Raw genomic sequence first — 13,125 nt, 5'->3', positions numbered from 1 at the left:
TTCTCTGCTGAATGCCTTTGCGAGTTCGTGACTCGTAGGATACAACGCTATTGAAAAAAACTGCTTAATGTGAGTAATGTGAGTACCTTTGTATGATGCATATAAGAATAAAGTAACCCTTAGAAAAAAACCTACTACACTATTTGGGTACTTTGTCCTATTTTACATACACTGGAGATGTGATTTGGAGGAGGAGCTAGGAGTCGCAGTGCCCCGGGACCCCAATTAGGACCACAACCAGATACATGCAGCCCCCAATAGGACCCTGCAGAGCCAGCCAACTTGGATAGAGAGACAAAGGAGAAACCCTGGACCTCGAGATCCTATATCCTATATGCGGTTAACCTAGCACCGCTAGGTAAGGGGCCATTACCCACACTAGTGCATGCTGCATGAAGAGGACACAGAGTGGTTCATTTACACATCATCACCTTACTGTCATTTATCCTGCTGTGTTTGAACACTGTTTTTTTGTGCACCATTGATCAATTTTGAGTTTAGACTGCACGGACTTGTTTTTTGGATATCAGATTATTTATCAATTTATTTATTAGGACACCAACAACCTTTGGATTAATTATTAATTTATTCACGTGATCACTTTATACTGCGTTTTGCACTGTTGCACTGGTCGCAACACTAAGATTAGGCGACCATGCGGTTTTGTTTGTTGAATACATCTGACACTTCTAATTTTGTGTGATAATATTGTCTCTTTTGCACTTTAGTATATGTATTAGCTTGGAATATTTCAAGATTTATATAAGGCACAAGAGCACGAGCACTTTATATTTATTGTATTATTGGATTGAATAATTTCAACAGACATTGAATTGGTTTTATTTTATCATTTTTGATTTATTCACATGTATTGTTTATAATTATTTTATATTGACTTCAACCATACTGATCAGTAAGGATTATTTATATACCACAGAGACCCTTCGGATAGCGCAGCACCACCCCACCCCCCTTCTCGTTTTACATTTTTTGGGCTTATGTCTGAGCCCTTTGTTCGGTGCATGCAGCTGCCCGGCAATATATGGTATATACAGTTCTAAAAAAACCTAGTCCACATCTCGCTTGATTGCTTTACTATTTTTTTTCCCCATCCGGTATCTTTTTTCCCCATCTGGTAGCGCAGGAATAACCCCCTTTTTTATTGGGTCGAAGGTTTACCTTCCAACAAGACAATGACCCTAAGCACACAGCTAAAATAATGAAGGAGTGGCTTCACAACAACTCCGTGACTGTTCTTGAATGGCCCAGCCAGAGCCCTGACTTAAACCCAATTGAGCATTTCTGGAGAGACCTAAAAATGGCTGTCCACCAATGTTTACCATCCAACCTGACAGAACTGGAGAGGATCTGCAAGGAGGAATGGCAGAGGATCCCCAAATCCAGGTGTGAAAAACTTGTTGCATCTTTCCCAAAAAGACTCATGGCTGTATTAGATCAAAAGGGTGCTTCTACTAAATACTGAGCAAAGGGTCTGAATACTTAGGACCATGTGATATTTCAGTTTTTCTTTTTTAATAAATCTGCAAAAATGTCAACAATTCTGTGTTTTCCTATCAATATGGGGTGCTGTGTGTACATTAATGAGGAAAAAAATGAACTTAAATGATTTTAGCAAATGGCTGCAATATAACAAAGAGTGAAAAATGTAAGGGGGTCTGAATACTTTCCGTCCCCACAGTATATATGTATATGTGTGTGTTTGTGTATATATATATATAATTTTTTTTTTTTTTATTAGACCTGCCCATGCTAATGTAGAAGGAGCTATAGACAGATTATTTAGCAGGGCTTCCCTGAGACTTAAATGTTATTTCAAGGGTTCCTATGTGGTAATGTTGAGAAAGGCTGTTTGAAACTAATGAGGAGTGAAATATTATTGCCTTCTTAGGGATTCGACAGATCAAGCATTTGCAGATGAGAAATTAATATGTTAGGGAAAAAAAATATATATTTAACACGCACATCTTTTAATGTAAATCTGCGGGGAACAAATTGAAGCTATGAGTCTCATAAATAGATCTCTGTCCTGGAATATTCAATTTCTCTTTCTGTAGCTTGTTTACAAGGCAGTATGCATAAATGAGATGACTTAATGATCTTGTACATCTGTCAGCGAGGCTCAGCCACCAAACTGTGTGTTTTTTTTTCACGGAAATCGTCTATCATAAAGTTAATTTATTGAACTAATTAAAGTTAATTATTTCTGTTGTTTTGGAAAAGCTGATGATTTGAAAGTCAGGCATTTAAACAGAGAGAGAGAGAGAGAGAGAGAGAGAGAGAGTGTATATGTATACTTTAAGCCTCGGTTCACACCAGAGGCGGCACGACTTGCAGGTCGCCTCACCGAGGCGACCTGCACACGACTGCCTGGGCGACTTGCAAAATGACTTCTGTATAGAAGTCTATGCAAGTCGCCCCAAGTCGCCCCCAAAGTCGTACAGGAACCTTTTTCTAAGTCGGAGCGACTTGCGTCGCTCCGATTAGAACGGTTCCATTGTACTGAACGGGGCGCTACTTGTCAGGCGACCTAGGTCGCCTGACAAGTCGTTCTAGTGTGAACTGAGCCTTAACCTTAGAAACTCTATTTTTGAAACAATAATATGTTACTATGTTAGCAATATGTTAACAATATCCTGTAAGTAACTAAAATCAATTAACAGTTAAAGTGGTAGTAAAGTCCCCTAGCCAAACTTATGCTACAGGCTTCCCTGCAGGTACAATGAATATCTCCTAGTCATGCCCCAATTAGAAGATATTGACATCGGCAATTGCCGATGACATCACCTACACATGCGCAGTGACGCCATTGCAGCCCTGGCCATTCAAACAGCCAGAGCCTGGAAGGAAGACCTGGCGAAGATAGAAGTGCTGTGACAGCACTGCTCTGGAGAGCTCCGTATGCAGGTACAGTAAGTGTGTCATAATGTGCTAGTATGTGGTGCATACTAGTACATTATGGGATACACAGGAGGGGGACACAATTTATTTTATTTTTTTGGCTCTTTACTACCGCTTTAAATAACAACTATACTTAAAGTGTACTTCAAAATGAATGGTATCACACCACAGATGGTGCATTGCCTTGCGTTACTTTAGTTCATATTAAAATTTTAAAATGTTATCACAGTGTGTACAGTATGTGTGAAGCCAACTTTAAAGATGAACTCCAGTCAAACAGCTAAAAGCACAGATGAAATGCATATATGTGGGCTGTTTTACCTGTCAAAGGAGTCATATTTATGACCATCCAGTCATGAGATTTACACAGCTCTGACACACAGCTCAGCCCTGTCTAGCAGGGGAGGGGACCTAATCATTCTATTCTGGAGTTTCATGGAGTTTCACTTTTACTTACAGGTCACCTCCCTATCTCCCTCCCTGTGACTAGGCAATGAACAGAGAAGCAGTACACTGATGAGCTCATCACTCTGCCACTCTGCTCTTTCCTTTTATCTGCATTCTTCTTTCCTTGCAGCACACCTATGGCTCCTGGAAGTAGCTCAGTTTCCCACGAGAGAAGCAATTCTGACTACAAACTCCGGATGGCAGCATAGTACCATAACTACTATAGGTCAAACATATCGAAAGGTCAGGCTATTGTTGACTCTTATTGACACTATGCTAAAAAGCTTTGGTCCGGTGTTGAAGAAGGGCATTTATAAGATAAGTGCATAATATTATTATTATAATGTGCATATGTGCTCAGCATACTTACACATTATATAAATGTAGCACCCTCTAGTGTGCTACTAGTGTGAGAGTAGGTAAACCATATCCTGACCCATACTTAACCAGTGAGACTATAATTGGGTCAGGGTTATTAGAGTTCAGGGCAGCATGACTCATACAGACAGCTCTCTGGTGCCTCCCCCTGGATCTAGAAAGTTGGAGAACATTCTAGAGACTAGAGGGTGGAGGCTAAGGGGGTTGTTCTGCATATTTGGCGGAAGATAGCCAATCCCCAGGCAGTGGGCCTGGCAGGGAACTAAGTGAGCCCTTAATTCTGGATGAGTCATGCTGGAAGGGGAGTCGGGTAGAAGATGGAAATGTAGTGCTGAGAAAACTGTTGGTGGCCCTCGAGGGATCAGGTGGCTGGCCTGGAAGGATCTTACCACAGGAGAAGTTGGAAGGAGGCTTCCCTGAGAGACAGCAGGAGCAAGGAGAGGACAGTGTGAGTACTACAGCATGGTGCAGAGACTTGCAAAGGGAGAGACTACCACATGTAGCAGGTCTCTCTGGAAGATAGTGGTGTGCTTAAGTGTTCCCTACCTTGTCCTGGGAGATCACCAGTCGGGGAGAATGGTGAAGAGTCAGTCGGGGAGGCTGGTGAATAGAAGCAGCCAGGTGGGCTGGTGAAGAGGCAGTCAGGTGAGCTAGCATTTCCTGCAGTGGTAGAGCTGAGATCACTCTCTACAGGGTAGTGGAGGAACTCTAGGATGCAGTTCACACCACATTGTGCTACTTTCCAAACCGAGAGTTCCTAGCCTGTAGGGGGCTGTTGCTGATTTAACAAAGACTGTTAGATCAATCAGTCAGAGTTGTACAATTCAAAGAGGCGGAATCAATTGGAGTTGTACAAGATATAGCAGAAGAATAAAGTGGAGCGGTGTATATAGAGAGGAAGTTGTCCCTGATTTTGTTGTTGTCAAGTTGGGCATCCCATAATTCCTATCCCTTTCAAAGTTATTACCCCCTCTAATAAAACATAAGAACAAAGCTCAAGGACTGGCCATTGCATTGGATGCTAGCTGAGGTTGTGTGCCTGGCTGTGCAGCAGTCATTATTATTATTATTATTATTGTTATACAGGATTTATATAGCGTCAACAGTTTACGCAGCGCTTTACAACATTAGGGCAGACAGTACAATTACAATACAATTCATTACAGGAGGAATCAGAGGGCCCTGCTCAATAGAGCTTACAATCTAGGAGGGAGGGTCAAGTTATACAAAAAGGGTAATAGCTGTGGGGGATGAGCTAATGGAGAAAATAGTGCAGTTGTTAGATGGTGGCAGGATAGGCTTCCCTGAAGAGGAAATTTTTAGGGATCGCCTAAAAGTGGATAAATTTGGAGACAGTCTGACAGATTTGGGGTAGGGAATTCCAGAGGATGGGCGAGGCTCGGAAGAAGTCCTGGAGGCAGATATGGGAGGAAGTGATGAGGGAGCTAGAGAGCAGGAGGTCTTGGGAGGAACGAAGAGGGCCATGAGGTTGGTATTTTGAGACTAGGCTAGTGATGCACCTGGGGGCAGAGTTGTGGATGGCTTTGTAACTTATTGTTAGTATTTTGAATTTAATTTGTTGGGCGAGTGGCAGCCAATGGAGGGATTGGCAGAGAGGGGTAGCAGACACTGAGCGGTTTGTGGATGAGTCTGGCAGCAGCATTCATGATAGACTGAAGGGGGGATAGTCTATTTAAAGGTAAGCCAATGAGGAGGGAGTTGCAGTAGTCGAGGTGAGAGATAACTAGGGAGTGAATCAGGAGCTTTGTGGATTTATGACCTATGGCCTATGACCAGTCATCTGCAACCCCATCGGGGGTAGTGCCACATAAAAAAAATCCTGGGGGCCCCAACCCTACGTGGTTTACTTTTGCTTTAACACACAATAATAACTACATCAAGCTGGTCTGTTTTATACGTGGATCTAAAATAATTGATTATACGTTCCCTTTGGAGTAGAGTCTGATCTTACACACTTGGAAAATACTGTAATGCCGCGTACACACGATCGGACTTCTCGTCGGAAAAAGATATGACGGCTTTTCCCACGGGATTCCGCTCAAGTTTGCCTTGCCTACACACGGTTACACAAAAGTTCGCTGAACTTACGACCATCAAGAACGCAGTGACGTACAACACTACGACGAGCCGAGAAAATGAAGTTCAGTGCTATCGAGGATGCTTCGAATTGTTTATGAGCATGCGAAGGAATTTTGCGTGTTGGAATTTTTCCTGACCAAAAAATTAAGAACATGCTCTTAATCTTTTGCTGGCTGGAATTCGGCCAGCAAAAGTCCAATGGAGCATACACACGGTTGCATTTTCCGACAAAAAACTCTCATCTGTCTTTTGCGGGCCGAAATTCTGATCCTGTGTATGCGGCATAAGGCTCTGTTTCCACTACTGCGAGTTGTTGTGCGACTTGACACATGTGAAGTCACATGACAAGTCAAAACCCATGTATTTCAATGGTCCCCGATCTAATTGGTGCGACTCAAGTCGCAGCGACTCCAAAAAAGTTTTTTGCATTACTTTGTTCCAACTTCAGTGCGACTTGTTCTCACACGGTTCTCACCGGTCGCATGATATCGCAGCAAAAATTGCAAAGTCGCACTGTAAATCGCGCAATTTTGGGGTCGTAATAGTGGAAACCTAGCCTAAGGGTTGATTTGCTTGAGTTATGGACATGCACAGGCAGAAAACAAAGGAATATATCAGATAACTGGGTTTATTGTAGGAGTAACCTGTAATTTTTGCATTGATGCATGGGCAATGATGGAGCTTGGGAAAAGTTGGACTATCAAGAGAATTAAGCGAGTGAAGTGAATGACAACCAATAATAATCCCCATTCATAGTGATTCTTTCATGGAGAGGTGCATTGCGCCTCTGGAAATCATACCTAAAACGTTTACCCACAATGCATTTCCGAAGAGCAGAGCTATCCAATTTAACGTTGTGTTATAGTATGACAATATGCAAAAGATTTTCTTACTGCCTTATCTTATTACTATACCCAGAAAGAGATACAGTATTTGCTATAAACATCTTAAGATGTCCTTGACATTTCTCAGAATGAGGATATAATGCATCTCATGGCAGTACGCTGTCTCCAAACATCATGTCTACATATCATATATTATTAATAGAGATAACATTCTCTTCTGTAGAATCCTCCTCATGTGTAATATGAGAAATGTCACGTTACTTGTAAAAGGCACTTTGGGACATGGTGAAAAAAAAGGTCAGATTCACATTTATGTGATTCAATTAAAGAGTAACTAAGGGCAAAAATAAAATAATTACATACTGCATTCTGCTGTTTATTATTTGCATTATTTTTCTTTTTTATATGCGGCCTCTTGGCGGGTGCGCCTTGGTGCTGATCGGCCACATATTTGCATACCAATTAGCAGACACAGCTGTGCCAAGAGCGTGCACCCTGCACGCTCCCGGAACAGTTACTGGCGGCTAACGGGAAAGCTCCCAATCGCTTCTTAAGCTTTATGATCATGTGATTGCTGTGACAGCCAATAACGACAGTCAGATGATCATAAACCCTGCCCTGCCTCCTGGCCCTGTAAGAGGTTTCAGATGCCAGGAAGTCACGTCGATCACATGATCGGAAAGCTCCCAATCACTTCTTAGCCGCCGGTAACTGTCGGGAGTGTGGGGGGGCACACTCTCAGGACAGCTGTGTTGGCTAATTGGTACGTAAATATGTAGCCGCTCGGGGCCAAGGCCCCCCTGCCGAGAGGCCGCATATTATACTGTCAGCGCCTAGGGGAGTTTTCCGATCATGTGATCGCCGTGACAGCCAATCACAGCAGTCACATGATCATAAACCCTGCCCCCCCCCTCCGGCATCTGAAACCTCTTAAAGGGCCGGGAAGTGCCGGCGCAAAGGGGTTAAAGTGGTCCTAAAGTCCAAACATTTTTTACCTTCATGCATTCTCTTCATTATAGAAAAATAAACCACTCCTCTACCAGTCATACCTCTCTTGTCCCAAAAAAGAAAAAACATGGACCCATGTCACCATTCCAGCTCTGTCTCTGGCTCCAGCACCACTCCATTCACTTCTTGCTTTCACAGGAAAAACTGGGGGCAGCAAGAACCATAGGTTCCTGCTTCTGTCAGTCAAACTCCTGTGAGAAGGGAGCAGGGGCATGGCTTACTGCGCTGTGAGTGCCTATGGACGCACACAGCCCAGCTCAGGAGCTCACATGCATAGGTGTCACCTTAGCACCTAGCTTGCTACAGGAGATTCCCAGAGGAGGGAGAAGCTGAAAGCACCAGTGGGGGACTGCCAGAAGTAGAGAAAAGCAAACGTTCTGTGCAATATCCTACAGAGTAGGTATTATCTCTTTTTCATAAAAAAAAAAAAAAAATCTGTAGCCTTTACACCCTGGTCACACCGATCCCGACATCAAATGATGTAGCACAATTTCAAAGTACTACTACTACAGGTGCTACTTGGAAGACATCTGTGTGACTTCATGCACAGATGTCTATGCAAGTTGTACCTGAACTTGCAAAAAGTAGTGCAAGAACTACTTTCAAAATTGGTGCGACTCCGAATCCATCGGAGTTGCACCGATTTGTCCACTTCCATTGCAGACAATAGGGTCTAACTTGTCTATGTGATTTGAAACTATCAAATCGCATGACAAGTCGCACCGGTGTGACTAAGTATCACTTTAACTCTCGTAAGAGTCAGTACAGGTAGGTACTGTATACAGTGCCTTGAAAAAGTATTCATACCCCTTAAAATTTTCCACATTTTGTCATGTTACTACCAAAAACGTAAATGTATTTTTATTGGGATTTTATGTGATAGACCAACACAAAGTGACACATTATTGTGAAGTGGAATGAGAACGATAAATGGTTTTTAACATTTTTTACAAATAAATATGTGAAAAGTTTGGGGTGCATTTGTATTCAGCCCCCTTTACTCTGATACCCCTAACTAAAATCTAGTGGAACCAATTGTCTTCAGAAGTCACCTAATTAGTAAATAGAGTCCACCTGTGTGTAATTTAATCTCAGTATAAATACAGCTGTTCTGTGAAGCGCTCAGAGGTTTGTTAGAGAACCTTTGTGAACAAACAGCATCACAAAGCCCTAGGAACACGCCAAACAGGTCAGGGATAAAGTTGTGGAGAAGTTTGAAGCAGGGTTAGGTTATAAATAAATATCCCAAGCTTTGAATATCTCACTGAGCACTGTTCAAGCCATTATCCAAAAATAGAAAGTGTATGGCACAACTGCAAACCTACCAAAACATGGCCGTCCACCTAAACTGACAGGCCGGGCAAGGAGAGCATTAATCAGAGATGCAGCCAAGAGGCCAATGGTAACTCTGGAGGAGCTGCAGAGATCCACAGCTCAGGTGGGAGAATCTGTCCACAGGACAACTATTAGTCGTACACTTCACAAATCTGGCCTTTATGGTAGAGTAGCAAATAGAAAGCCATTGTAGAAAGAAAGCCATAAGAATTCTCTTTTGCAGTTGGCGAGAAGTCATGTGGGGGACACAGCAAACATGTGGAAGAAGGTGCTCTGGTCAGATGAGACCAGAATTTTACTTTTTGGCCTAAAAGAAAAACACTATGAGTGGCGGAAAACTAACACTGCACATCATCCTGAACACACCATCCCCACCTTGAAACATGGAGGTGGCAGCATCATATTGTGGGGATGCTTTTCTTCAGCAGGGATAGTGCAGCTGGCCAAATACAGGGCAATCTTAGAAGAAAACATGTTAGAGTCTGCAAAAGACTTGAGACTGGGATGGAGGTTCCCCTTCCAACAGGACAACGACCCTAAGGCTGCATGTACATGGGATGTTGTTCAACCTCTCCTGAACGATTTAACTTGACAGCTAGAAACCGGTATCTAAAAACGTCCTAGTAGCCGCGTTTACATGCCGTGTTTAGTCGCGTTTAGCCACGTTTTATTTTTTTTGTTAAAATGAAACACGTCTGGAAAAGAAACGCTGCTAAATGCGAGTTACCATGTTTAGCAGCGTTTCAGGCTGTTACAGGCAATTTGCGTTTCAAATGCCTCTGAACATCTGTCTGAACCCATTTTTTGGCTAAGACTATAAAGGACCCTGTGTACATGTACTGATAAGATAACATAAAGGAGAGTTCAGGGGAAGCTGAAAAAAATGCCCAACTGCTCCTAATTGTCTGTTTACCAGCAGCAGTGTACATGAGGCCTAAACATACAGCCAGAGCTGAAAATGAAATGGTTTAGATCAAAGCATATTCATGTGTTAGAATGGCCCGGTCAAAGTCCAGACCTAAATCCAATTGAGAATTGCTCTTCACAGACGCTCTCCATCCAATCCGACAGAGCTTGAGATATTTTGCAAAGACAAATGGGCAAAAATGTCACTCTAGATGTGTAAAGCTGGTAGAGACGTCCCCAAAAAGACTTGCAGCTGTAATTGCAGCGAAAGGTGGTTCTACAAATACAATTGCACGCCACACTTTTCACAGATTTATTTGTAAAAAATTTTCAAAACCATTTATCATTTTCCTTCCACTTCACAATTATGTGCCACTTTGTGTTGGTCTATCACATAAAATCCCAATTAAAATACATTTACATTTTTGGTTTTAACATGACAAAATTTGAAAAATTTCCAGGGGTATGAATACTTTTTCAGGACACTGTAATAGTTTAGCGGCCGTGTTCGGGGAGGAGGGGGTCATATAACGGATGACTGTACTGACAATACAATTGTCCTTAAAGCACGTCCAATATGAAAAGCAACAGGCATGGACAGGTAGGTGACATCTCTTGGAACTATTGGTTTTTTGAAGTGATCTTTTAAAGTGGAGTTCTGCCCCCCCCTAGCAAAAAATGTAAAATCAGCAGCTACACATACTGTAACTGCTGATTTTTAATATTAGGACACTTACCTGTCCTGGAATCCAGCGATGTGGGCACCCCAGCCGATGGTTCTATGGGCTCTCAGGTGCTACCACCACCATTCGTGGTAGGGGAAACCGGCAGTGAAGCCTTTCAAGTTCACAGCCGTTTCCCTACTGTGGATGCGCGAAGTGCGCTACGCTTTCTATATGGCCTGGTGGTGGGGGAAGGAGGGGGGCGAACTTCCGAGTGATCTCGCCGTGAGATCTCTCAAAAGTGGGGATGGGTACCTGTCAAAAATAGGTACCCGCTCTCCCCTCCCCCCTGAATTTTGGCACCGGAGGGGGGGGGGGAGAGAGGCAGATAAGCGAAGCTTCCAATTTTGGGTGCAACTACGCTTTAAGAAATAAAAATTGTTTTGAAGTTAGCCTCATTTCAAACATTAAAAAAAATCGGAAACATTTAGCCCTCACCTGGAAATTTTCATATAAAATAAAAAAGAAAATCCATTAGTGACGGCTAATGTTTAATCTGGTATAAATATAACCCAAACAGCCTGAATTATTGATGATTTCCTGTATGATTTCTCAGTCTGTTCCATTAGACTGTATCATTTTTGTTGCCAGTTGCTTTCCCCCAGGGTCACCATATCTGACCTGTCTCTTTTTCTCTCTGTTTTCAGGGACGTTTGTATCAGCATTCACTGTGCTGTGCGGAGCCAGGACAGACCTCCCCGACCGACACATATGCTGCGTCTTTTGGCTGAATATAGCTGCTGCCCTCATCCAGATCCTCACAGCTATTGTCATGGTTGGCTGGATCATGAGCATATTCTGGGGAATGGACATGGTCATCCTGGCAAGTGAGTGTCTCATATTTTACATAAAAAGTCCAAAGAAGTAAAGTCAGACAGGGAACTAACTGACTCCGTACAAATTACTTACTCATTCATAACTGAGGCATAGTAAACTGTGTGTAATATACTTCAGTTTATGAATGAATGGGACAGAGCTATTCCTGACCATTCATTCTGTGCTGCTCAGGCTACAGAGAAGGAGATTGAGAGTTGTGTCCTTAATCTCTTTTCTCTGTCTCAAAGGTGAAACAGTGTCTGTTTGGACCCCTAATATTTCACCAAAGCTCCCCAATGGGGCTTCTAAAAAATGTAAACAAATAAAATTGTAAAAAATATAAAATAAAATGATAAAAAATAATAAACAAAATAACAAAAAAAAATCCTGACACCAGTGGCGGAATTACCAGGTTCGCAAAGGTCTCGCTTGTGACCGTGCCCTGGCTTTCCGCTACTGTTGGAGGCTTTATGGTTTCTTACACCGGGGCCCTGACGGTTCTAGTTATGTCTCTGCTATCAGCGCACATAGATCAAAGATAGTCAATAATAGTAATTCTTTCTCTGTGGTATTGCAATGTAAACACAATTTCAGTAATACAAATATATTTAATACAATAATTTTATTTTTCTATTTTTTTCATTTGTATATTTATAATAAAAATATGAGTGGCCAAATAAAAGCCTTATACTGTATATCCTTAAAGTTACGCTAGGGAATTCAGACTCAAAAAGAAGCAGCCTGCAAACGAAGATTACTTATACTTACCTGTCTTGTGTGCAGTGTCTCCATTCTTTGCTCTTTTTCTTTCTGGTGTTTGTCGGAAGCCTAGTCCTCCATATATGTTTGATGCCTGGTCCTTCTGTAGCAGTGTAGTAGCTGGTGATGCTGTGACATCATCATGTTGCCTTTGGAGTCTTCAGGACACTGAGGACCTCACTGATATACAGTCAATGGGAAGTTCCTGTGTCACTAGAGATGTGGACACCTGAAGAAGAACTTTCTCACTCTACAGCGAGGGAGAGATGACTCTGAACCTGGCATGTCACATGAATATTTCTGGCATTTAGGTTATTCTTCTTTAAAATACTATTGGGGAATTCATTAGGGTAGGGAGGATAATGGGCAGAGGGGTCTATGGCCAGAGAGGAATTTTAACACACACTGATAAAATAAGGATCATATAGGTCCTCACACTGAAAGTGGAACATAGTGGACAAAAGGCGGAGTAGTCCGGTTGTTCCTTTTTTATGTGGTCTTGGATAACATGCAACCTTATTCTCCTAATCGATCCAATGTCACTGCAAACAGGACACAGAGAGGGTTATATTTCTATAATGCGTTTTTCCTGGCATTGAGGATGGAACCTAGCACACTAATTGAGCCGTCCTTTTCTTATCTGGCCTCCTGATGTTACTCAGTCTCCATAACGAGGACAGTATAAATGTACTGTAATAATTATGTGAACTGTCATCGTTAGCAAAGGAATAATGTAAGCATTTAGGATCACCGCGGTTCTATCCTTTAAACATAACAGAAGCTGATGCAGTCAGTAGTATTTATACAAGACACAATATATGTATTGTAGTGGAATGTATGCAGTGCGTGGAGGAATTCTGTTTTTCTGTCTGGAAACCATAGCGCTGATT

At 42.3% G+C, this 13,125-nt stretch overlaps 1 protein-coding gene across 1 annotated transcript in view; it reads left to right on the top strand.

The window, feature by feature from the left end:
• The window catches only part of STUM (stum, mechanosensory transduction mediator homolog), a 149,217-nt gene that overhangs the window by 90,541 nt on the left and 45,551 nt on the right, over nt 1-13,125 (top strand). The window contains exon 2 of the mRNA XM_073628303.1: nt 11,308-11,487. Within this exon, the coding sequence (XP_073484404.1) occupies nt 11,308-11,487 (180 nt within the window). The remainder of the gene's footprint in view (nt 1-11,307; nt 11,488-13,125) is intronic.

This window comes from Aquarana catesbeiana, linkage group LG04 (genome assembly GCF_042186555.1).
Source record: "Aquarana catesbeiana isolate 2022-GZ linkage group LG04, ASM4218655v1, whole genome shotgun sequence".
Lineage (NCBI taxonomy): Eukaryota > Metazoa > Chordata > Amphibia > Anura > Ranidae > Aquarana > Aquarana catesbeiana.
The sequence above is the reverse complement of the archived record's forward strand: the minus strand, read 5'-3'. Positions and strand labels throughout refer to the sequence as shown.